The sequence below is a fragment of the Dipodomys spectabilis genome, unplaced genomic scaffold (assembly GCF_019054845.1).
Source record: "Dipodomys spectabilis isolate Male_0828 unplaced genomic scaffold, ASM1905484v1 ptg000459l, whole genome shotgun sequence".
Classification (NCBI taxonomy): Eukaryota; Metazoa; Chordata; class Mammalia; order Rodentia; family Heteromyidae; genus Dipodomys; species Dipodomys spectabilis.
The window spans coordinates 413,727-437,397 of NW_024871136.1; the positions used below are offsets into that span (position 1 = coordinate 413,727).

General features: G+C 34.9%; 1 protein-coding gene across 2 annotated transcripts in view; it reads right to left on the reverse strand.

Annotated features, from left to right (window-relative positions):
• The window catches only part of Hdx (highly divergent homeobox), a 128,797-nt gene that overhangs the window by 32,379 nt on the left and 72,747 nt on the right, over nt 1-23,671 (reverse strand). For both annotated transcript variants that reach the window (XM_042668590.1, XM_042668591.1), the window contains exons 5-6: nt 8,227-8,373; nt 1,478-1,685 (exon numbers count right to left, since the gene is read on the reverse strand). In XM_042668590.1, coding sequence (XP_042524524.1) covers nt 1,478-1,685; nt 8,227-8,373 — 355 coding nt within the window. The remainder of the gene's footprint in view (nt 1-1,477; nt 1,686-8,226; nt 8,374-23,671) is intronic.

The following is a 23,671-nucleotide window of genomic DNA, read 5'->3' on the forward strand; positions in this document are numbered from 1 at the left end:
ATACCCACTAAGCTGATTATAAAGCTCATCCTCAACCCCACATTGGTGCAGGAGCAGCAATATTAGAACTATACCCCTTTGCCTGGTTGCCCATCATTTTTCTTTTCTTTCCATTTAAAGAATTGTCTTCAAATAGTTGTAAAGGAGGTTTCAACTGAACATGTCCATGTATGTGTACAATGCCTCTTGATGAGAGTCATTCCATCTATCACTCTCAGCCCTCACATGTATCTTAACAAACTTTGTCTCTCCTATTTATTTCCCTGTCTTGGTAATTCCTTTTAATTCTCAATTTTTCTAAACAAGTCCAACATGCCAGAAACAAATACAAACCTATATTTTCATAACTGTAATACAAGGGAAGACTTTATAATTATGACATCAGAGTCTCAAAATATAGAAGAAAGTATTGGAAAGTATAATTAACAAGAAATTATATGCTCAAGTTATGGTATCAGAAAATATTATAAACAAAATTGAACAACAAATAATAAACTGGAAATCAATGTGTCAATATCCTGAATAAAGCTAAATGAAACAAAAGCAAAAAAGGGGAAACTACATGATTGTTGCTCTATTTCTCAATTATATATAAAATGCTTACATATTGTATGATTTTTTTCATATAAAATATGCAGAAATGACACACCTAAAAATCAGAAAGCAGATTTTTGGTTGCTGGAGCTGATAGTGACAGGAAAAACACTATAAATGGGCTCAAAAAGTTTTTTAGTCATGTAAAAGATCTAAAATGAGATTTTAATGATGATGATGCTTGTACAACTCTATAAAATTTACTAAAAATAATTGAATTCTGCATTAATAGTGGATAAATTTTATGCCATGCAACAAATATTAATACACATGTTAATACAATGGCATAAGAATTTTTTCAATGCTTGGTGCCAGATTAAATAGACTTCTCATGTACAAATGGTATAATTCTATACTATTATTTTCAATCTTCTTTAGGAAAACATTGAGAAGAATTACAATGATGACACAGCGTAATTTGCCTTCTTACTGAGGAAACCAAACTCCAATGAGTTAAAATAATGCTTTGTTTGAAGTCACATTTTCAGATAATGGAAAAGCTATAACTTGCACATAGTTTGCTGAGCCACAAGCTTAGTGTTAATTGCATTATACTATACATCCTTACATGACTGTCTTCATAATGCTCTCACCCAATTGGACTAGCACTCCAAAAGGAAATCCTTTCTGAAATTACAATTGAACATTTATAATAACTGATACTTTTAAGTGCAGGAGATCACTACTGTGGTAAACAAATGTTCCTTGTAATGACTTGATATGGAAAACTGTTTAGGAACAAACATTAAAAATCAAGTATCTCTTAAAATGCTTGCTCAAATGTTTTGCAAACTCCAGATTTGAAGTGCAGTGAGCTAAAAAGCAAGGAAAAAATGCATCAAGTTACAAAGGTTGTTATGAGGAGTTGCAGTAAATAAAATACCTTGAGAGCTTCCTTCAGACAAACAGATAGATATTTCATCATTTCTGTCATTATCATCTCCTACATCAGGCCCAGCTTCATCTCCAGGTGTGAGGGCAGGCAAAGAGCCAGACTCGGGCTGCTCAGAGAAATCAGCAGGGCCTCCTCTTGGAGGTGGAACTTCAATCCCCATTAAACGATATTTCCTTCTTCGATTCCCAATCCAAGTCTTTGTAAGAGAAAAGAAGGGGAAGTTTTGTAAGCATACAAAACTTAGAAGTTCTGGGCATTACAATAATAAAGGATGCATCATAAAATATGATTTAAAAGAAGAAATAGGTATACAGAATAATAAAATTTTATGGCAATAAGCTGAAATATAAGCAATTATAATTTTATGTAAAATAGTTTATTAGTAGAAAGAGGCTATTTATCTAGATATTAATTCAAACTACATTAGTTTATTACAGATTAGTTTTGTTTCAGATTTTCTTTTGGTCTTGAGAAACACAATTCACCAAATGTTTCAAAAAAATAAGAACTATTTTTTTCAAAGAAGCCAAGTATATAGTCATAACTATGGTTCATACACATACTTAATATTATTGGAGGACCAAACATTTTTGTGGCCCTTAGTCCTTTTGCTTTTGTTTTTCAGATAGACTCCCTTTTTAACTTTCCCCAAGAAGGCTGAGAGCCATAGACTGTCCTCCCAAGTAATGAGGATTACAGGACTGGGTCACTATGCCTTGCCTTAAGACCAAGTTTTAAATGGCTTCCTTTGTCCCCCATCCCTCAAGTGTTGAGGATGGAGGCTGGGGTCTCATGCATAACAAGCATGCTGTCTACTGCTGAGTTACATCTCTGCTTTTTGGTGTCACAGAAAATTTCAGATAGTGCTTTCATGCTTTTCATTGTTTCCTCTAACATATGCCTTACAAATTATCACAATTTGTTGTCTCAACATTTGGCTTTTACATATGAAGCTATTATCAACAGTCATATATATGTTTTCCTGCAGATATGTTTTAATATCTTTAGAATAAATGTACAAGAATTCAATTTTTCAGTCATTTGATTACAGATTATGAGAAAGTGCCAAATTGTTTTCCACTGGAGCTGTGCTATTTTACTTTCCTGTCAGGAGTGTATAAGAAACAGGGATTCTCACTATACTTGCCAGTATTTACTACATTCAGTAATTCTATTTTCTGTGCTGAGTATTGAACCCAGGAGTTTGCCTAGGCAGGCACTCTACTAGCAAGATTCATCAAGTTCTTAATGTATATTTTTTCTCTAGTGACTACTGATGTTGAGCTTCTTTCCATGTGCTAGTTTGCCATTTATATATCCTCTTCAATGAAATGTCTCCTCACTGTCTAGTTGAAATGTTTCACTGAACCCAAAAACTGGCTGTTTTGGAAGCCCTTTATATATTTTATATATAAATTCTTTGTCAGGTTCGTAGTTAGAAAATATTTCATTGCAGTGTGCAGATTTAGTTTTTATCTTCTTGGTCTTTTACAGCATAAACATAAAACTGATTAAATTCATTAAAATAAGAAAAGATTGGACCATTGAAATAATCAGTGAAATCAAAAAATAATCTAGCAAGACTGAAAAGATACTTTAAAAAAGATAAAACATACAGGGTCACCATATCCAGAATAAGTTAAATGATATCACTACAGACCTTGTAGACATGAAAAAGATTTTAAAAAACCCTAAAAATTTGATGATTTATGTGAAATGAACCAATTCCTTGAAAAGCAATTGTAATATAAAATAAATTACTTTATTAACCTTATAATTATTAAAAATAATGAATTCATTATAAAGATCATTCTTGAAGAAATATCCAAGCCCCAAAGCTTACAGCTAATACCATTCTTTTGTTGTTGTTGTTGATAATATTATTTGATGCTTGTCTTTATTTATTTTATTGTGAAAATACCATATATAGGGGTTGCAATTACATGGGCAAGATAGTGAGTACATTTCTTATCAAGCATTGTTGCCTCCTCCTTTGTTTCCCCTCCCATCCCCTCCGCGCCACGCTCCCCTCCCCCGCCAAAGTTGTAAAGTTCATTTTTCGACATGTCTTGTACATCTCATTGTTGTAATGGGTCCACCTGTATCCCTATTTAAACAATTTGTTTTTTCCCTTCCCCTCCATAAATTATACCAACATCAAATACAGTGAAAACAGGGGTTATACCATGGGGGAGGGACAAAGCAACAAAGAAATCATAAATATGTTAGACACAATAGCAAGAAAGAAAAACCATTTGAGTCCTTATTGTGGGGTTCATTTCGCCTAACATCAACTTATCTGACTGTTTCTGCTTGTCTCAGACATATGCTAGTTATTGCAAATAAGGGAAAACATGGGGCCTATGTTTCTTTGGGACTGGCTTACTTCACTTAATATAATTTTTCCAAGTCTTTCCATTTCCTAACAAATGGGGCAATGTCATTCTTTCATGTGTGTTCTTGAGTGTGTTTCTGGAAGATTTTAGAATTAGACTAGGTAGACTGAATAAGAAGATAGCCCTTGTCAATATGGTAAGTATCAATCAATCCATTTGAGGGCCTAAAGTTTCCATGTAGTCTTTCCCTGAAATCTTCAATCTTCTTTATATCAAATTCCTTCTTCATTGAAACGATTAAAGGGGATTTTTCTATTTAAAATTCAGCATTTCTTTTTTTATTGTGAAAATACCTTACAGAGGGGTTACAATTACATAGGCAAGGTAATAAGTGCATTTCTTATCCAGCATTGTTGCCTCCTCCTTTGTTTCCCCTTCCTATCCCTTCCCATCACCCCCCTCACCCCCCACCCCCAGCGCCAAAGTTGTAAAGTTCATTTTTGACATATCTTGTACATCTCATTGTTGCAATGGGTCCACCTGTATCCCTATTTAAACGATTTGTTTTTTCCCTTCCCCTCCACAAATTATACCAACATCAAATACAGTGAGAACAGGGGTTATACCATGGGGGAGGGAAATACAAAGCAACAAAGAAATACCTTATAAATATATTAGACACAAAAGCAAGAAAGTAAAAAAAAATTTGAGTCCTTAACTTGGGGTTCATTTTGCTTAACACCAACTTATCTGACCAAATTCAGCATTTCTAATTTTGAAATATCCAGGTTTTCAAACATTTTGTATAAGCCATGGGCAAGTTATTTGATCACTCTATTTTTTGAAAGTTCTGGAGTTTGAACTCAAAGCTTCATTCCTGCCAAGTAGGTACTCTACCACTTGAGCCACACATCTACCCTTTTCTTTGCTCTGGTTACTTTTGAGATAGAGCCTCTCTTTTTATTTGGGATACCATAGAAAATAATCACCTTCCTACTTATACTTCCTGCTGTAGCTGAGATGACAGGCATGTGTTAGCATGTCAATTTATTTTAAATTTATTTTTCTGTTCAGATGGGATCTTGTGAATTTTTTTTGCCTGAAATGGCCTCAAACAATACTCGCCATCTTTGCCTCCTGAATAAGTAGAGGAGTAGGAATGAGCCATTGGTGCCTGGCTAGGACTCAGATACTTACATATAAAATTAGGGAACTATGGCTGTGTGTGCCGTGTGTGTGTGTGTGTGTGTGTGTGTGTGTGTGTGTGTGTGTGTGTGTGTGTGTGTGTGTGTGTGTGTGTGTGTATGCTGTATAAACATTGTTCTCCTCTGAGCCTTGCTTTTTCTTATTAGGATCCAAATAGGAAATCAGTTTCAATCCTGTGTTTACTGAGTATGCTGCTATATGTTAGTGTACACTAACAAGGAGACAAAAATGCAGTAAATGCATATATATATATGTATATATTTGAACAGTCTACCATTATCTCTTTTCTTTTGAAACATATGGATATCAAGGAAGCCCTTCTATAGAGAGCAGCTACCCTGGCACAAGGTGTTTGATATTATCAATGCCAGACTAAATAAAAAAATCTTAAAAAATAAAAAGTCACTAGAGAGACTGGAAGACAATCGAGGATATCTTATATATACTTTCAAAGAGCAGAAATATAAACAGATTACAGTGGGAATCTCACAGTAGCAGTTGTATTTCAAGTACAGAGAGTAAGCAGTACAGTTTGCAGCAAGTTTTGAAAACTATGGGAAATATATCTTTAAGATAATGAAACTGTGTCACTTCCAAATATGTATGAATATCTTAGGAGATGTGTCTATATACGGGAAAGGGTCTGAGGATAAATTAGTGGTAAGTGCATAGGAAATTAAGCAAACAAACAAAACTAATTAAATTATAAACTCTAGGGGAACAAAATAATGTTATGCAGAAGAGGAAAACATGACAGGCTGCATAATTCAAAGATGTAAAGCATTTACATAGTCATAATAATGTTATCACAGAATACCACACTAACTAAAATTAAGGGAAGATAAAGAGAAAGTATGCCTGTAAGTGAAAGGATCAACAAGGTGAGTTGAAAAGACATTTTTCTTTTAAAAAAGCCTTCAATATCATAGTGAAAATTCAACAGCAAATGCTTAACATGGAAAAAAAAATCAAGAAGCAACAATATAAACAGATATGAGAAAGACAGTTAGCTACTCCTCATATTGGTTCTCACCTTCTTCCAGAGTTATAGCACATTTAATTGGCCACATGATTGCCCACAGTAAAGCTACATTTGTAGCTTTCTTTGAAGTTTATTATGACCATGTAGCTAACATTTAGCCAATGAGATAGAAATGAAAGAATATTACAGCAGTTTCTATGACCTTCTTTGAAAGGACAGGAGGTATATACTCTTTGACCCTTCTATCCTTCTCATTTGTACTACTTGAAATACACAGGCCATAACTTTGGACCTTCAAGGCAGAAGCTATCTCATGGGGAGGCAGAACAGAAGATGGAAGATACCTTGGACTCTGAGGGCTTCATAGAGTAGAACTGCCATGCTAGTTGTAGACAGAAAGTCATTGGACTTACACCCAGAATTATGATATCTCATTTGAGCCATTGCTACTTTGAGTAATTCACAGCTAAGCTAATTCTAATAAAAAATAATACATCACTGCTAGATAGAAGTAAATGTCAAAGGAATAATTGAAACAAATGGGAAGCTTTTGTCTCAAGCTATTACAAAACTGTAGGAGAAGAGGGAGGAACATGACTCCTTAAATTGTGTACATATGTAAACACTGATTTTAAAAAATAAAAACAGCAATGACAACAAAATATATGTATAATATATAATATATTTCCCTATTCTTGGCCTTTGCTTAGGCTTTCCATACTATATGATCCTGCTCCAATTCCTTTTCATTTATATTCTTGTGTCATCCCTCTTACTAGAATTTGAGGTCCTTAGATATAGGAAGCATCTAATGCATTCTCTTCCCCTTGTTAATATATACTAACACATAGCAGCATACTCAGTAAACACAGGATTGAAATTGATTTCCTATCTGGATCCTAATAAGAAAAAGCAAGGCTCAGAGGAGAAGAGTGTTTATTTTTAGAATAGTATTTATTTTAAGAAATCTATGTTCTGCTAATTTTCTCTGTATTCCTTTATGTGATTTCATTTAGCAGAGTTTTATGTTTTGTTATTTGTTCTGTAATAGTATTTCCTTCTTGATTTTCTCCAATGATTCACCACGGTGTGGTAAAGCCAGTTTACACTTTTTCACAAAAGCCAATGTTCGCTTGCCTTCCTAAATCTGTGTTTAATGAGACATCAGTGATAGGTGGTTTTAAAAATTATTATTGTTACTATTAAAATTATTATTGGTGATATTAAGGATATAACTCTGAGCCTCATGCTTGCTAGACTGGCACTATACCACATGAGTAACCCTTACTTTCTCTTATTGCACTGGTTATTTTTGAGGTAGAGTTTTGCTTTATGCTTGGGCTGGCCTGGACTGTGATCCTCCTACTTGTGTTTCTTCCATAACTAAAATAACAGGCATGTGCCAATGCACTCAGTCATTGATTGTTATGGATTATTGCAAACTGTTATGACTAGTCTGGCCTTGAAACATGAGCCACCCTGCCCATCTAGTGAGAATCCTTATATCATGGGAAGTAGCAAATGTTCAAATCAGCCCTTTTACAAACTTTAAAAGCTGATTGTTAAGTAATTGGCAGCATTATTTCTATTTAGACTTGTTAAATACTTAGCGTTATCACAATTTAAACTTTATAGTAACAGCTTTCAGAATAGAATATGAACTACTGTCCTTACAATTGGTCTGGGCTATTTTTCAATCTACCATTCATTACATGAATATGTGAGATGTATTTCAGATCATGTCATCCAACTTTTAAACAGCATTACTGAGATATATTTAACATACCATAGAGTTCATGCATTTAATGTGTGTAATTAAAATATTTTCAACATATTCACAAAGATATGCATCAATCAGGAGTAATTCCAGAACACATACATTATGCAGAAAAGAAGACCCCAACCCATTAGCTGCCACTCCCATTCCTCCTAGTTCTTGGCAACCACTTATCCACATCTACAGTGTGCCTATTCTGCATGTTTCACATGAATGCAGTCTACGATATGTGATCTTTGGTGATTAGGTCTCTCCCTTTGTATAATGTTTTCAAGGAATATCCATATTGAAGGATGCATCAATATTCAATTCTTTATAAGGGTTTATAATATGCTATTATATGCATTTACTACATTTTGTTTGTCTGTTCACTTGATGGACATTTGGGTTGTTTCCACATTTGTTAACAGCATGAAAATTATTGAAAATGACTTACCCGGACTATTTCACAGTCAACATTTAATTCAGTTGCAACAGCCTCAATCTTCTCTCTGCAAACAGAGCCCAGGCTGGTCATGCCATTGTCCCAGTACTTCTTAAGGGTGGCTAAATCTCGGTCACTGAACTGAGTGCGATCCTGTAGCTGAAAATTACAGTTTTGAAAATTAGAATAATCAAGGAAGCAATATTATAGAGATGATAATAAGGGTGAGATGTACTAGGTTATGAACACCACATAATAGCAGACAGATGCATAGTGCAGTTCTCTATTCTCTCATCATGAACGTGTTTTCAATTTTTTGTATAAAACAATACAGTGTGGTTGGATAAAATGATTAATTTTTTTAGCTGAAAACAATATAAAATATTAATTTGAAACAGTCATATTCAAGGGAAATATATTCATTGTAAAAATATAAGTAAATAAATGAGAGAATTTAAATCATGTTGAAGTTTGGAAATAACACTTGTAAATACATATAATTATGTGTAAATATAATGTCAATAATCTGCAGATGGACATTTGTGTATCACACATAGCTCAAAATAAAAGAGGATAACATCAGCATGTCATCTTTTGATTTGTCATATAAACTAAAACATTAATCTCCTAATAGTATTAATATTATTTAAGATAAATAAGTAAAATTAAGAGAATAATGTAGTAAAGTACAATCATACTTATGGCTTCATAAAATTTTATAGTAATCCTAATCCTTTTGTTTTTAGGTTTTAAAGAAATCCAATAAACCATAAGGTAACTACATTGCTTCATTCAATGAGTCCTGGAGGCATCCATAGGAAATGAATTAGAAACGTGATAGAATAATGACCTTCATTTTGCTGATAAAGAATCAGGAAAAGAAAGGTCAAAGAAGTCATTTGATAGGCCACTGAGTACAAGGCAAAGTTAGAAATATCTCTGTTTTTTAAATAGTGGTTTTATCCATATGATGGTTCCAATTATCTCAAGAGGTGGTGGGGAAAAATCTAAAAATGGACTTTAAATAAAAATATATATCCTACATAGCTCTGTGCTGTGTGTGTGTGTGTGTGTGTGTGTGTGTGTGTGTGTGTGTGCATATTTGTGATGAGAGAGAAGAAATAGAGGAAGTAGGAGGTAGAGAAGAAAGAGAGGAGAGGCAGCAAACAAGACTTCTGTGTGTGTGTGTGTGTGTGTGTGTGTGTGCATGTGTGTGTATGGGAGAGAGACAGTGTGTGTCAAAGATAAATTCTGCAAATCATGGTGCAAGCTCTGAGATTCTGTTGCTACCTGATGATCTGGTCTCACACAGAGGATAATCCAATACTTCCTATACATAAACTTTTTTTTAACATTTCCCCACTAAATAAAATTTGAACACCAGATTCAGGTAACACTGGAAAATTATACATACAGAATATGAAATGACTTTAAAAAGAGTTAGAATAGTTAATCATGCAACACTAAACAATGAACACATTTTAAAGCTACAATCTTTTGTAAAGGGCTTTTGTTTAGCAGTGGAGGGGAAAGTAATATATGAATTTTGAGATTATGAGGAAAAGATGTGTGTTTGTGTGTACTAATAAATTTGATTATCAGCTAACTCTGTTCCTCTTTGCTTAAAAGTAACATTTATTATAAGTACTAATAATACATTATATGTTCCCATTAAGAGATTCAAAACATGGCATCCAAGTTTCTTTAATCAAGTGGAATAACCCTTGAATTTGTTTATAACATAAAAGTCATATTAGGTATTCAGCCCACACTGATATAATAATAGTTGTGGAGCTAAACTTCTCCAAACCAAGAGCAAAAATAGATACAAGAATTTAGGTAGATTCAAGTAATTCATCATAAAACTAGCATAAATATTCCCATAATTTTCCACTGAACCAAATTCTCTAGTGAAAGTTAACCTATATTACTGTCAGAATGGAAGGAATGATGAACCCAACACAGAACTCACTCAGCCAATTAATTTGTAATTCATTTAGAGGACATCTAACACTGATTCATCCTTTAAATTGAACTAAATAAAACCTTATTTGATTTGCTGGAAATGTGCTGGGATCTTAGCATTAGCAATGCTAAAGGCGACCTATTATGACAATGCCTATTAATTAGAAGCTTATGGGAGAAGAGCAGTTATTTTTAAAGCTCCTAAGAGCATGTTTTAAATAAGAAAATAAATAAGGTAATAAAAATCAATCAGCATTAAAACTGCAAATACCCATTTAGAGGAGAAAGAAAAGTGCACATTTAAAAGAGAAGGTGAATTCTCCCCTAAGGAAGCCTGTGAAGTCACTTTGGTCTTTCAGTCAGTCCCATTCTTCCCTAAAGCCTAAATCTCAGCCCCTAGTAAAGAAAACAGGTAATCATTGTGTCCATTTTGTGAAGATTAACATTCCAGCAAAGAGATAAATATGAAGCTTGGCTCAAGAAAGCAGATAATTGCGTTGACTTCACTTGGCTTCTTTGGTAACTGAATAGACAGAAATCTGATTTTTCATCAGCTACAAGGACATTTCATTCTTCACTTTGCTATTAAAATTACACTAGGTGATTAAACTCTGAGGATTACCAAGTTACCAAAGCCCAACGTGTCAGTACTCACTCATAATCCCAGCACTCAGAAAGCTGAGTTGAGAAGACTGTGAGTTTGAGGCTAGTTTGGCTACATAAAACAAAACAACAACAACAACAAAACAATGAAATTAAACTATACATTTGTATGTACATGAAACTCATTTGAAATGAAAACAGTTAAAGTTTTCTAACTAAACTAATACATCCCTCATCCTCCTCTCTGTTATCCTTGTGAATTCACTTCCTGCCCTATGCAAATTGCCAGTTTAAACACTGGTCCATTCTCTGGAGATATCAAACATGTGTTATGAAAGTTTATTTCGACTAGATTATGATATCCTTAAATAGCAGTGCCCATGTCTTTTAACTGTTTTAATTTTTCTCTATGATTGAGCTGTACTCCATTCCTTGAAATAAAACAGTAAAACAATCAAAAAGTCATAGAATGAAAAAATCAAAGAATAAACCACAGTCTGTCTTCGTAACTTGCAAACCCATAATTCTGACACCAAAGACAACAATTAACAGTAATTTCTTCAGTAGTATTTCAGGATAAAAATGCACGTATATAGCTAGGTGTTAGTGGCTCATGTTTGTAATGCTAACTACTCAGGGGGCTGAGATTTGAGGATCACAATTCAAAGCTAACCTGGGCAGGAAAGTTCAAGAGACCCATATCTTCAATTAACTACCAAAAAGCCAGAAGTGAAGGTGTAGCTCAAATCTAAGTATAGCAGCCGTGTGTGAAAAAAACCAAGTGAGTACATGAGGCCATGAATTCAAGCACCAATGGAAGCACAGAAACAGTGGAACAAGCCAGGCGCTGGTGGCTCATGCCTGTAATCCTAGGTACTCAGGAGGCTGAGATCTGAGGATCACAATTCAAAGCCAGCCTGGGCAGGAAAGTCTGTGAGACTCTTATCTCCAATAAACCACTAGAAAACCGGAAGTGACACTGTGGCTCAAGTGGTAGAGCACTCGCTTTGAGCTGAAAAGCACAGGGACAGTGCCCAAGCCCAGAGTTCAAAAAAAAAAAAAAAAGAAAAGAAAAAGAAAGAAAGAAAGAAAAAGAAAAAGTGGGACAAAGGGTGAATCATTTCAGGAGTGAAACTCACCAGACACTTTACTGGAAATGAACTATACAACTTAGAGGAGGAGAGAAGTCAGGAGGGGAAAAACTAGGAGAGAATGAGGGAGAATGAGGGGTGACATGATTCAAAAGGAAAAGTACTCATTACTTGACTCATGTAACTGTAACCTCTTTGTACATCACCTTGACAATAATTTTTTAAAATGCATGTATACCTGAAAAACTTCTTGTATTTCATATTAAAATTTTAAACTTTTCCACTTCATGGAATACTGTAATAATCTTTCTGTATCAACATATATAGATATACCTCAATGTTTTTGTGTGTATTAAGAATACTCAACATGATATTAAACTTCTTAAAAATTTAAGGCCCAAAGCTGTAGAGAAAATTCTCAAGAACATACTCATTTCACATAACTGAAATTCTATACTTATTGAACATCAACTATTTATCTACCTCTATCCCTGACTGCCACTTTTGCAAGATCTGCTTCTGCGAACTAGATATTTATTTTTGAGGCAGGATCTCACGGTAGCCCAGGCTAGTCTCAAAATACACAATGCACTTGCCCCAATTTCTTGAGGACTAGTATTACTCATGTGCGCCACTAATCAAATGAGTTTGTACTGAGGAACCAAGTTGAACAAGCTAAGTCTGTGAAAGGAAGGCTTTATAGTAATAAGAAAGTGGAGAAACCCCACTTCCCATGGATATGGTGCAACCTGTGTCTTAGTCGTGTAGCTATGGAATTGGGCCAATCAGGCTCCTGTTTGTGTTGAACAAGCTTCTTCTTTTCTTGTCATTGTTCCCTAAACAACACCACATAAGAAATATTTACACAGCATTTACAATATATCAGACATTGTTTTAAAACATCTAGATATAAGATAAAGTATGTGGGATGAAAGCATATGTTATATGCAAAGAAAAGACTTTCCACTTTTTTGGTAGTACAGGAGATTGAACTCAAGGCTTTGCATTTGCTAAGCTAGTGCTCTACCACTTCAGTTATGCCTCCCCCCTTCCACTTTATTTTTCAGATAGGATTGTTCACTTTTGCTTATGCTGGCCTTAGACCATGATTCTCTTACCTCTGCCTACAAAATCACGAGGATTGCAGGCATGCATCACAACATTTGGCTTATTTATTTATTTTATTTTAAGTTAATCTATATTTATAATTATGAGAGGATTTCATTGTGCTAGTTCCATATGTGCACTTTGAACACAATCACCTCCTCCACTATATTACTATTCTCCTCCATCTTCTCAAACATTTGGTGGTTTTCATTGTGTTGTACTCATTATGCAACCAGTCATGGTCAAGACTGTAAGATTTTATATAACCTACTTGCACATCCCTGGAGGGTTCTGGAACTAAAAACCTACACATACTAGTTTAAGTAATTTGTAATGAGGTCCAAAATGCATAAAAGTTTTTGTTTTCTCTGTCTTAATCAATGCTAGGCTTTATTTGACTTTGTGATTTTTTATATAGTGAAAATGTTTTCATTTATATTTTTGTTTGTTTGTTTTTTTCGTTTATATTTTTGGATTACAATTCTTCATTTAAATATATAGAGACCACATGCATTAATGTTTTTTTCTTTGCAATGCTTAAAGAATCACTATTTTCTTCATTAAAAAATGTTATACTCCTCAAATGGCCAAACTGTAAAACGTGTTAGGGTGCTATCTTTCATGCAAATAATATTTTAAAATCATGTCGAGTACACTTTTCTATTATTAGAAATGCAATCTGCCTCTAAATTTTGTAAAAGATTTTTAGAAAATTTCATGCTATTTCACGCAGTTTAATCATTGATATAATCTCTGTTTTCAGTGAACATGTTTACTTATGTAAATTAAGATATTGAATATCAGGCCCTCCAAAAGAATCCTCTTCCCTTTCTACAACTATTTAAAAATTAAAGAAAAAACCTTGAGGGGGGAAAAAAGGATAAAAAGTGCAGCAGTGGAGCTCACTGGACATTGATGAATGGAAACTATACAAATCATGAGTAGAGAGAGAAGGGACAGGGCTGGGAAAGTAGCTCAGTGGTAGAGTGCTTGCCTTGCATGCATGAGGCCCTGGGTTCGATTCCTCAGCACCACATAAGCAGAAAAAGCTGGAAGTGGGGCTGAGGCTCAAGTGGTAAAGCGCTAGTCTACAGCTGAAGAGCTGAAGGACAGCGCCCAGGCCCAGAGTTCAGGCCCCACAACCGACAAAAAAAAAAAAAGAGGCCCAGAGAGAGAAGGGACAAACTGGGAGAGAATAAAGGAACAGAAGACACTTTACACTGTATGAAAGGAAATATACTCACTATCTGACTCATGTAATTGTAGTCCCTCTGTACATAATCTTTGTAATAACAAAAAAGTAAATTTTGAAAAAATGTAAAAATTGCACTATATTTCTTGGGGAAAAAGTTTAACTTGAATATTTTTTTCAAATCATAGTAAAATATATATAAAATGATCACTTTAATCACTTGTAGTTCAGTAGCATTAAAATATGCTCATATTGTAATCTCTACAACGTTTTTATTCCCATTAGTGAACTCTTTATTTCTCTCAACTCCAGCTCCATGCATTTCTACAGACCTAACTACTCTACAAAGCTCACTGCAGTGGAAGCATAAGTATTTTCATTAAGTACTGGTTTATTTCAGTTAGCATATAGCCTCAAAAATTCTTCCAAATAATAGTATGTGTGAGAATGTCTCTTAGTTTTATTTGTGTGTGTGGGGGGGGGGTGTGGGTGCGCACGCATGCGCGCACGTAGGCTTGCTGGTCCTGCAACTTGAACTCAAGGCCTTGGGTACTGTCCTTAAATTCTTTTGCCCAAGGCTAAGACTCTACCACTTGAGTCACAACTCCACTTTGGGCTTTTGATGGTTAAGTGAAGACAAAGTCTCAAAGACTTTCCTGTTATGCTGTCTTCAAATTATTATCTTCTGATCCCAGCCTCCTGAGTAGCCAAGAAGATTTCAGCTATAAGCCACCAGCTCCAGGCTTCCTTGTTTTTTTTATTTGTTTTTAATTTTTGTGCTGGTTCTGGGTCTTGAACTCAGGACCTGGGCACTTGCCACGCCTACTCCGGTGGAGTCTGCTTAGCATGGGAAACCTGCTTTCAGATCTGAGAATGGGGCTTCAAAGAGGCCTACCTCCTGGAAAAGGCTGGCAAGCCCCTGGGAAAGATGTGTTGCTGTTTTTCTTTTCTTCGCTGTATAGGGGCGCCTATTAATCTTTTACTGTTCCTGCTGCTTACTGTACTTACTCATGTTCAACGTTCCCTTATTCAAGGCTCTTTCTTAAAAGTGATGACGACTCCAACATCTGATGAGTGTCCTGAGAATATGACTAACTCACCAGAGTTAAGTGCTACCCTGAAAGCCCCTCTTATGGAGGCTAGTAGACAAGTCATAAGTAAATATAAAGGTATTGGGGGTTTCATGACATCACTTCAGCAGAAGGAATTGTTTGTAAGAGATTTACAAGAAGCTGTAGGCACGGCTAGAGCAGAAAGAGTGTATGGCTATTGGAGACTTCCCTTTAATCCTAAAACATATACAATAGATTCATATAGATACCCTGTAGATAAGAAAGATGTAGAGGGATATTTAGACCAAAAGCTAAATAAGATTCCTAAAAAGGTTGGTAGATAAAAGGTGGCAATGGCTTATCAGAGGAAAATGGTGGGATCCTCCATTATCTAGAGGACCCCAGAGACTTCCTCCAGATCCATAGCCTGTTACAGGTGTGTATAATAAGGATGGCAACCGTTGGGTAAACTACTTAGGAGAAAGAACTTCCTATTACTCTCTTTCATTTACTGAGAGACTTGCTAGATCTAGGCCTCCTTGGTGCTTACTATTAAAGAAGGAACAAGAAAGATCTTATGAGACAGTTAAGGCTTCTATAGAAAAGAGTAAATGATTATGTGAAAGGGATACAGAAAAGACACTATGAGCTTAAATTTGATATATGGCCAGATTTAACTAAGTATACTGAATATCATGATTTTTGGCCACAAATAGGAAACCCTCTAAGCACAATTGCTTAGAAAAGATTTAAAACGTATAAAGTACAAAACTAAACAAAAGTAACTATGAAGTACTAGAGTTCATGCCTTTCTGTTCAGCACCTTGCCCATATGCTCTTGTTAATGGTTAATTGGTGATAAACATCGAAATCCATTGTATTTCTTAAAAATAGAGGTAAAGCCGAAAACAAGTGCCTATCTTCATAGCTCGTCATCTAAAAAACAAGATCAGGCGACCAGCTGGTGACCACCCAAGAATGAAGCCTTGTAGCAAGATTGTGTAACCTTTTGCCCTTTCTCATGGAGACTTTTGCTATAAAAGCTTGTTATCCTCTGCATTAAATCGCACTCAGCATCCACTCCTCTTGTGTGTGAGTTGTCTGTTTGCCATCTCCCCACCTATTCCAGTTCCTCCACTAGGTGTCCTCCATTGTCCCGACAGAGCCGGTCTGTGACAGGCACTATCCTTGAACTTCTTTGTTCGAGATTACCACTCAACCACTTGAGCCACAACTCAACTACAGACTTTTTGGTAGTTTAGTGGAGATAAGAGTCTCACAGATTTTCCTGCCTGGGTTGTTTTGAACTGTGATCCTTAGACTGCAGCCTCCTGAGTAGCTAAGATTACAGGTGTGAGTCACTAGTGCCAGGCTCCTTGTTTTTCTGAGGATGAACAATAGTCCATTGTAAGTGGTTACGAATCATCTACTATTGATGGATATTTGGGTTGTTTCTATCTTCAACCTGTTCTGAATAATTTCTGCTATGGTCATAGATATACAAATATGTTTTCGAGATCCTTATTTCACTTAGTTGTGGATATATTACCAAAGGTTTATTGCTAGATCTAATGGTACTATTATTTTTACTTGTTTGAGATACATCCATATTATTATTCTATGGCAGCTGTACCATTCTACATTCCTAGTAACTGCATATAGATGATTTATTCATATCCATAGCAACATTTGTTATTTTCTGTCTCTGTTTTAGTGTGAGCTAATATCACAATGTAGTTTGGATTTGCATTTCTCTGATGATTAATATTTTTGAGCATTTTTTCTTATGCTTATTGGCATTTTTATGTATTTTTTGGAGCAACACATATTCAGGTTTTTTTTGTCCATTATGTATTTGATTTATTTGATTTTGTTGATAAATGGTACAAAATATATTTTATATGTACACTTTTGAATAAGAGAGTATCTTTTATATTCTGATCATCTCTATGCCTTGGATATATGAAATATATCTCTGTCATGGTTGTCAATTTAAATGGATCACGAGCTGCCTAGATATTTGGTCAATGATTGTTTTGAGTATGCCTATTAAGTTCTTTCTGAAGGAGATTAACATAGACTGAGATTGCCCTTCTTAATATGGGTGGGCTTCAGTCATGCAATTGAAGATCTGTATTGAACAAAAGGCTTGATCATGATAAAATTCCTCCTGTCTTTTCATTCGTTTGTTTGTTTGTTTTTGTCTGTCGTGGGGCTTGAAATCTGTGTTTGGGCTCTGTCCCTCAACTCTTCAGCTCAAGGCAATTATTCTACTACTTGAGCCACAGCACCACTTCTGGTTTTCTGGTGGTTTATTGGAGATAGGAGTCTCATGGACTTTTCCTGCCCAGGCTGGCTTTCAACCGTGATCCTCAGATCTCAGTCTCTTGAGTAGCTAGGATTACAGGCGTGAGTCACCAGTGTCTGGCTTCCTCTTGTTTTTTTGAGCTGACACATTGGTCTTGTCTATTGTTTGGACTTGGACTGAAAGATGCTTTTGGGGGTATTAAGCCTGCTCTTAGATCTCTAGCCTCTGATCAAAAGTATTCACCATGAGAGCTTATTTGGAGATTCTAGCAGGGGAGTGCAGCTTCTCATATACCCTTGACTGAAAAGCAATTCTCTTCTATCAGGGATGGTCATCCTCTTGGACCAAGCACACAGCTTCAGGAGGGACACACATGGAGTGGTGAGGGAGGAAGGGGACACCCACCTAATCAGCTAGGTCAGTGCAATCAACCCTGGCAATCAATGGGTGACAAATGTTACAGCCAGATCACCCCTAACTGCTCTTGCATTGGAGTTGTTTATCAATGAACCCAATGTAAAATCATTTTAATTCAAAAATGCATTTACTATACATAACCTACTGAACATTATAGCTTAGCTCCATAGGAAGCTATTGAATCTTAGTTGTTGTTCTTCATGATTGCATGGCTGACTGGGAAACATGGTTTGCTTTTAAAGCATAGCATCATCAGATTCAAAATTTCATGTTCTCTATCTTAAAGGGAAAAAATTGCAAGTGAACCACAATAAATTAGACTATCTGCATTGTCATCCAAACCTCTGACCCAACACTTCCAAAGGCACTGTAATAATGAAAACTCACTGGGATTCAAATCTAGTACTATGCATGTGCTAGGCTATGAGCTCTACCACAAACAACATTCCAGCGTTTAGCTGTCTTATATGGCTTAACTTTTCTTACAAGATCAACAGGGAACTCTTAGGCTTTAATTGACATTGCTCAGTTAAGATTTCATTTGTCTCACAAGCAGTTTCAATTAATTAATTAAAATGCTCTAGTAGGGAAATGTAATGGAACATTCCTTTATACTGACAAGAAATTTAAAAAAATTCTTATCATAGAGCAGCTTAAAAGCTGCATTAAGTGCAGATAACTAGTCTCCTTAATGATTTTTCTGGAATAACACTGACATTCTTTTGGACAGACTTAAATAAGCTTTTTCTTTAAACTTAGCAGGTAGTACTCTCACTGAAAAAGAGAGATGGTTGTTAATCTGTGTACAAGAGCAAACTAGAAGTAAACAAAATATCACAGAAGCTCTATCACTAACTTACATAAAAGTTCCCATTGCCCAAAACTTAAAAATTAGAAGGCATAAGTATCAGAGATTCAGATTATGAAGGACATGTACTAGGGGGCTTAGGTAACAACAAACAAGTTACAATACTTTCTTCAGTGTAAAGTAGAAGAAATCTAGAAAGTCTAGAACTCTAGAAAGAAATTTGCAAGTTAGTTATGTATCTTCCTAATATGAGGCAAGGTACTTAATCCTTGGGGCTTGGTTTATTATCTTAAAATTAGAAAACCTATGCAAAATAAACCAGGTTCATAGTCATAAGGAGTCAGCAAATGTAATCTCTTTCTGATACCTACTATGCCATATAGCTATCTTTATCTTAAAACAGAGAAATATACAACTGGCTTTTCTGTGAAAACCTGTTTGTGAGACCAGATAAATCTAGGAATAACTTGCCCTTTTAGAAAGAGCAGTAATCACTGGACAGTCTTTATACTTTCCCAGCCTTTTTATAAAGAACATTATTTTTTGTGTGTTTTAAAAAATATCTTAGAAATTATAGATTTTCAGATAATAAAATAGACTATAGTGTACGTTTTACCACTTAAATTTGAGTCACAGCCCCTGTGGAGCCAAGATATATCTGCATCATAGCTAGTTATGGAAAAAATTTGATTTTCTTCCATGCCAACATAATCATGCCATTATTCATATCATATACAAACCTAGTGTCATTAGCTATTTTAGGGAATCACTGAATAATGGCATCCCAGGTTCATGTTTGGTACTTCCTGCTCTCTACAAATCTTTGTTAAGTAAACCAAAAATTGGACATGAATATTCTGCAGCGATTTGTGAAACTGAAGGGGAATGTACTGTAGGCTTATGCAAATAACACTAATCACATTCACTTCCAACAGCTCTTAGTTATTGACTATATTTCTCTATTTTTCATTAAGGAATAGATAAAACAAGAAGATATTCATTTAAAAATAAAGCAAAATAGGAAACTGACCATAGAATGTAATTAGGAAGAACTGTCTTGTTACCAAAAATGGACCTGTAGCTATCTTAGAAGTGCAGAGCTAAAAAGATAGCTGGACAGAAAGGAGAAAAAGTTCATAAGTCAAAATTGTAGATGAATGCAGTAAGCATAGTATCAAACTAAGTAGTTGGGCACTAAGGCATAGAGATAATTTTACATATCTCTCACAATGTCAATCCAACAACAAAATTTAACTAGAATTTTGGCAATATATATAGTCATCCTTATCTATATCCATATTTTGTATGCAATTATAAGATATATTTGATAAAATATGTTTTGCATAACCTCCACTAAGGAATGAAATTAGTGGTAAACCCTTTACTAGTTGGGATCTTCTACCAGCCAGTGTACTTTGTTGTGTGTGCACTATGTATGTACATAGTAGGATACATAGTAAGTACATCAGGAGACAGCATTCCTGTTTATTAGCTTACATTTGTTCCCACTAAACCTGTGTATGACCAATGGTTCTGTGAAATGAATCTGAACCTTGGTAGCCATTTGCCTTTAAATTCTTATTTCCTTTATTCCCATTGCATTTTATAGAGTCTTTTTTTATTCCACAGTCTTTTGTTTTGAACATTATATTTTTCTTTTTTTCTAAAGTAAAATAGATATATTTAGCTCATGGCTTTGTAAGTCAATAACATGGCATGATTATCTGCTTGTTAAGTAGTAAGAGCCTTCCTGCTGGGACTTGGCCAGTTGGAGACAAGTGTGTTAAAGGGAGCTGCCTTTCCTAACATGCACTAAGCATTTTTACTGTTAATAAAGTACAACAAAGTCCTAAAAGTGTGAGCTGCTTTTGTAAAATGTAATTAAACTCCAAAAGGCTTATAATAAAATGTTACTTAACTCTGTTCTTATCTGTCGGGAAAACTTTGGCAATGAGTATAAAACAAATATGATCATAAAAACCTAACATTTGATCTGGCCACAGGTGTGAGACAAAACAGTTTGATTATCTATCTATCTATCTATCTATCTCTCTCTATATATATATACAGAGAGAGAGAGCTATTTATCCTAACATTTTCTGTTGATGGTCTTGACAGAGCTATAAAAAGTCAATTGAATATGGGTGTATAAGCATATCAGGAAATTATCCTGCCATCCTCATGTCCAGACATCCCAATGTGAGGGAAGATAATTACATTAATTTACTTTTTTTGGGGGGTGTGTGTCTGGTCGTGGGAACTGATCTCTGGGCCTGAGCGTTGTCCCTCAGCTCTTCAGCTGAATGCTAGCACACTACCACTTGAGCCATAGCTCCACTTCTGGCTTTTTTTTCTGCTTATGTGGTGCTGAGGAATTGAACCCAGGGCCTCATTCATGCAAGGCAAGCGTTCTACCACTGAGCCACCTTCCCAGCCCAGACATTGGGGTTTTTGGGTTTTGTTGTTGTTGTTGTTTGTTTTTTGATCCGTTGTGGGGCTTGAACTCTGGGCCTGAGCACTGTCCCTGTGCTCTTCAGCTCAAGGAGAGTGCTCTACACTTGAGCGACAGTGTCACTTTGGGTTTTTGAGTGGTTTATTGGAGATAAGAGTCTCATGGACTTTCCTGCCCAGGCTGGCTTTTGAACCGCGATCTTCAGATCTCAGCCTCCTGAGTAGCTAGGATTATAGGCGTGAGCCACCAGTGCCCTATATATTAATTTACTTTGACAATACAATAATAAGATAGCTCTAAATTAACAGTATTGAGAGTTCATGTTATCGAATTGCCCAAATTTAGACCTATTTTGCTTATAATAAAAATCTTCTATTTCCTCTTTCCCTTTTTATCTCACCATATGAATTCTCACCTTGCACTTTCTCCCTCCATTGTAATGCTATCTGTCATGAGGTCCTTACCAGTACTTAACTGGTACTGGTGTCATGTCACTGAATTTCTGTAATACAAAGATCATAAAAGGCTACTATGAACATTATTTGAGGATGCTTGAAGAAATGGATGAAGTTTTATAAATGTATGACCCATCAACATTGAATTGAGAGGAAGTAAAATATCTAAACAAATCATTAACAGGTAATGATGGAATCTGTAATCAGAACCTTCAAGAAAGAAAAACATGAGGTCATATAATTTACTGGTGAATTCTACCAAACATTCAAGAAAGAATTAACATCAATTCTTCTGAAACTCTTACAAAGCATTGAGTATAAGTTCTATGAGGTCAATGTTATTTGATATCCAAGTAAGATAAAGATATCACAAGTAAAAAAAACTATATACTAATATCTTATATGACTATAGATGTAGAAATATTCAAGCCAATAATGGAAAATGAAATATAGTAGCACTTTAAAGTAGCTCATATTATGATCAATTAAGGTTTAATCAAGAGAAGTAAGGGTAGTTCAATATACAAAAAAATCTCATGAAAATACCTCATATTAATAGGAAATTAAGAAAATTATTGTATTTATAATAACACCAAAAGAATAAAATATGTGCAAATAAATTTAACTGAGTTAGTTCAAGCTTCAGATTTAAAAATTAAATTACAGATCTAAGTAAATCAAAAGACATCTTATGTTCATAAATTAGAAGACTTGATATTAGAAGACTTGTATATTAGCAATATACATAAGCAATGCAAGTCTTATTAAATTTTTGCTACCATTTTTAACAAAAGTGAAAAAGATAAACTTAAATTCACATAAAATTTCAATCAACCATGAATATTTGAAACACTCATAAAAGAAATAGTACTAAAGAGAACTCACACAACATGATTTAAAATTTTATAATAGAGGTGTAAGAATCATCACTATGTAATACTGGCTTAAAGACAAACAATTGATCAGTGGAAGAGATTTGAGAAACCAGAAACAAATGTATGCACCCATATTCAATTGACTTTTTATAGCTCTGTCAAGACCATCAACAGAAAATCTAGGATAAATAGCTAGATACAAAAAAATGAATTTTAAATCCTTGCTTATACCAGACATAAAATTTGCTTGGAATGGATCTAAGACATGAATAAAAGGGCTTGACATATAGAAGTCATATTAAAAAAAAAACATGAGTACACAGGAATGGATGAAGGGTGAACAAACGCAGTCATGATATTCAATATATCATGGGAAAACTAAGGGAAAGTGAAGGAAGCAATGATCTTGCCCAAGAAGAATTGCACTCACTATGTGACTTATAGAATTGTAACCCTTCTGTACAACTTCTTAATAATAACAATAAAAATAAACAATAAAAAGGGTAACCATCTAGTGGGGAGTATTAAATATAATCTTCCAAGGTACATCTCTAGTTTTTAGTATCTGTCCTGTAATTATGAACAAAATATGTTAAACCGTATTTCTTGTATTTGCTTTTGTTTCTAACGTTTGAATATACAAGCCACACTTTCTTTTTTTGTTGGTTTTTTGTTTGTTTGATTTTTATTTATTTATTTTTTTAATTGTGAAAACACTGTACAGAGGGGTTACAATTACATGGGCAAGATAATGAGTACATTTGTTATCAAGCATTGTAGCCACCTCCTTTGCTTCCCTTTCCCATCCCTTCCTATCTGCCCCCAACCCCTCCACCCAATCTTCCCCGCCCCCCCCCCACCAAAGTTGTAAAGTTCATTTTCGACAAAATGACTTGTACATCTCATTGTTGCAATGGGTCCACCTGTATCCCTATTTAAACGATGTGTTTTTCCCCTTCACCTCCACAAATTATACCAATATCAAATACAGTGAAAGCAGGGGTTATACCGTGGGGGAAGGACATACAAAGCAACAAAGAAATTATCTGATAAATGTGTTAGAAACAATCGCATGAAAGAAAAAAATCATTTGAATACATATCTTAGGGTTCATTTCCCTAACATCACCTTA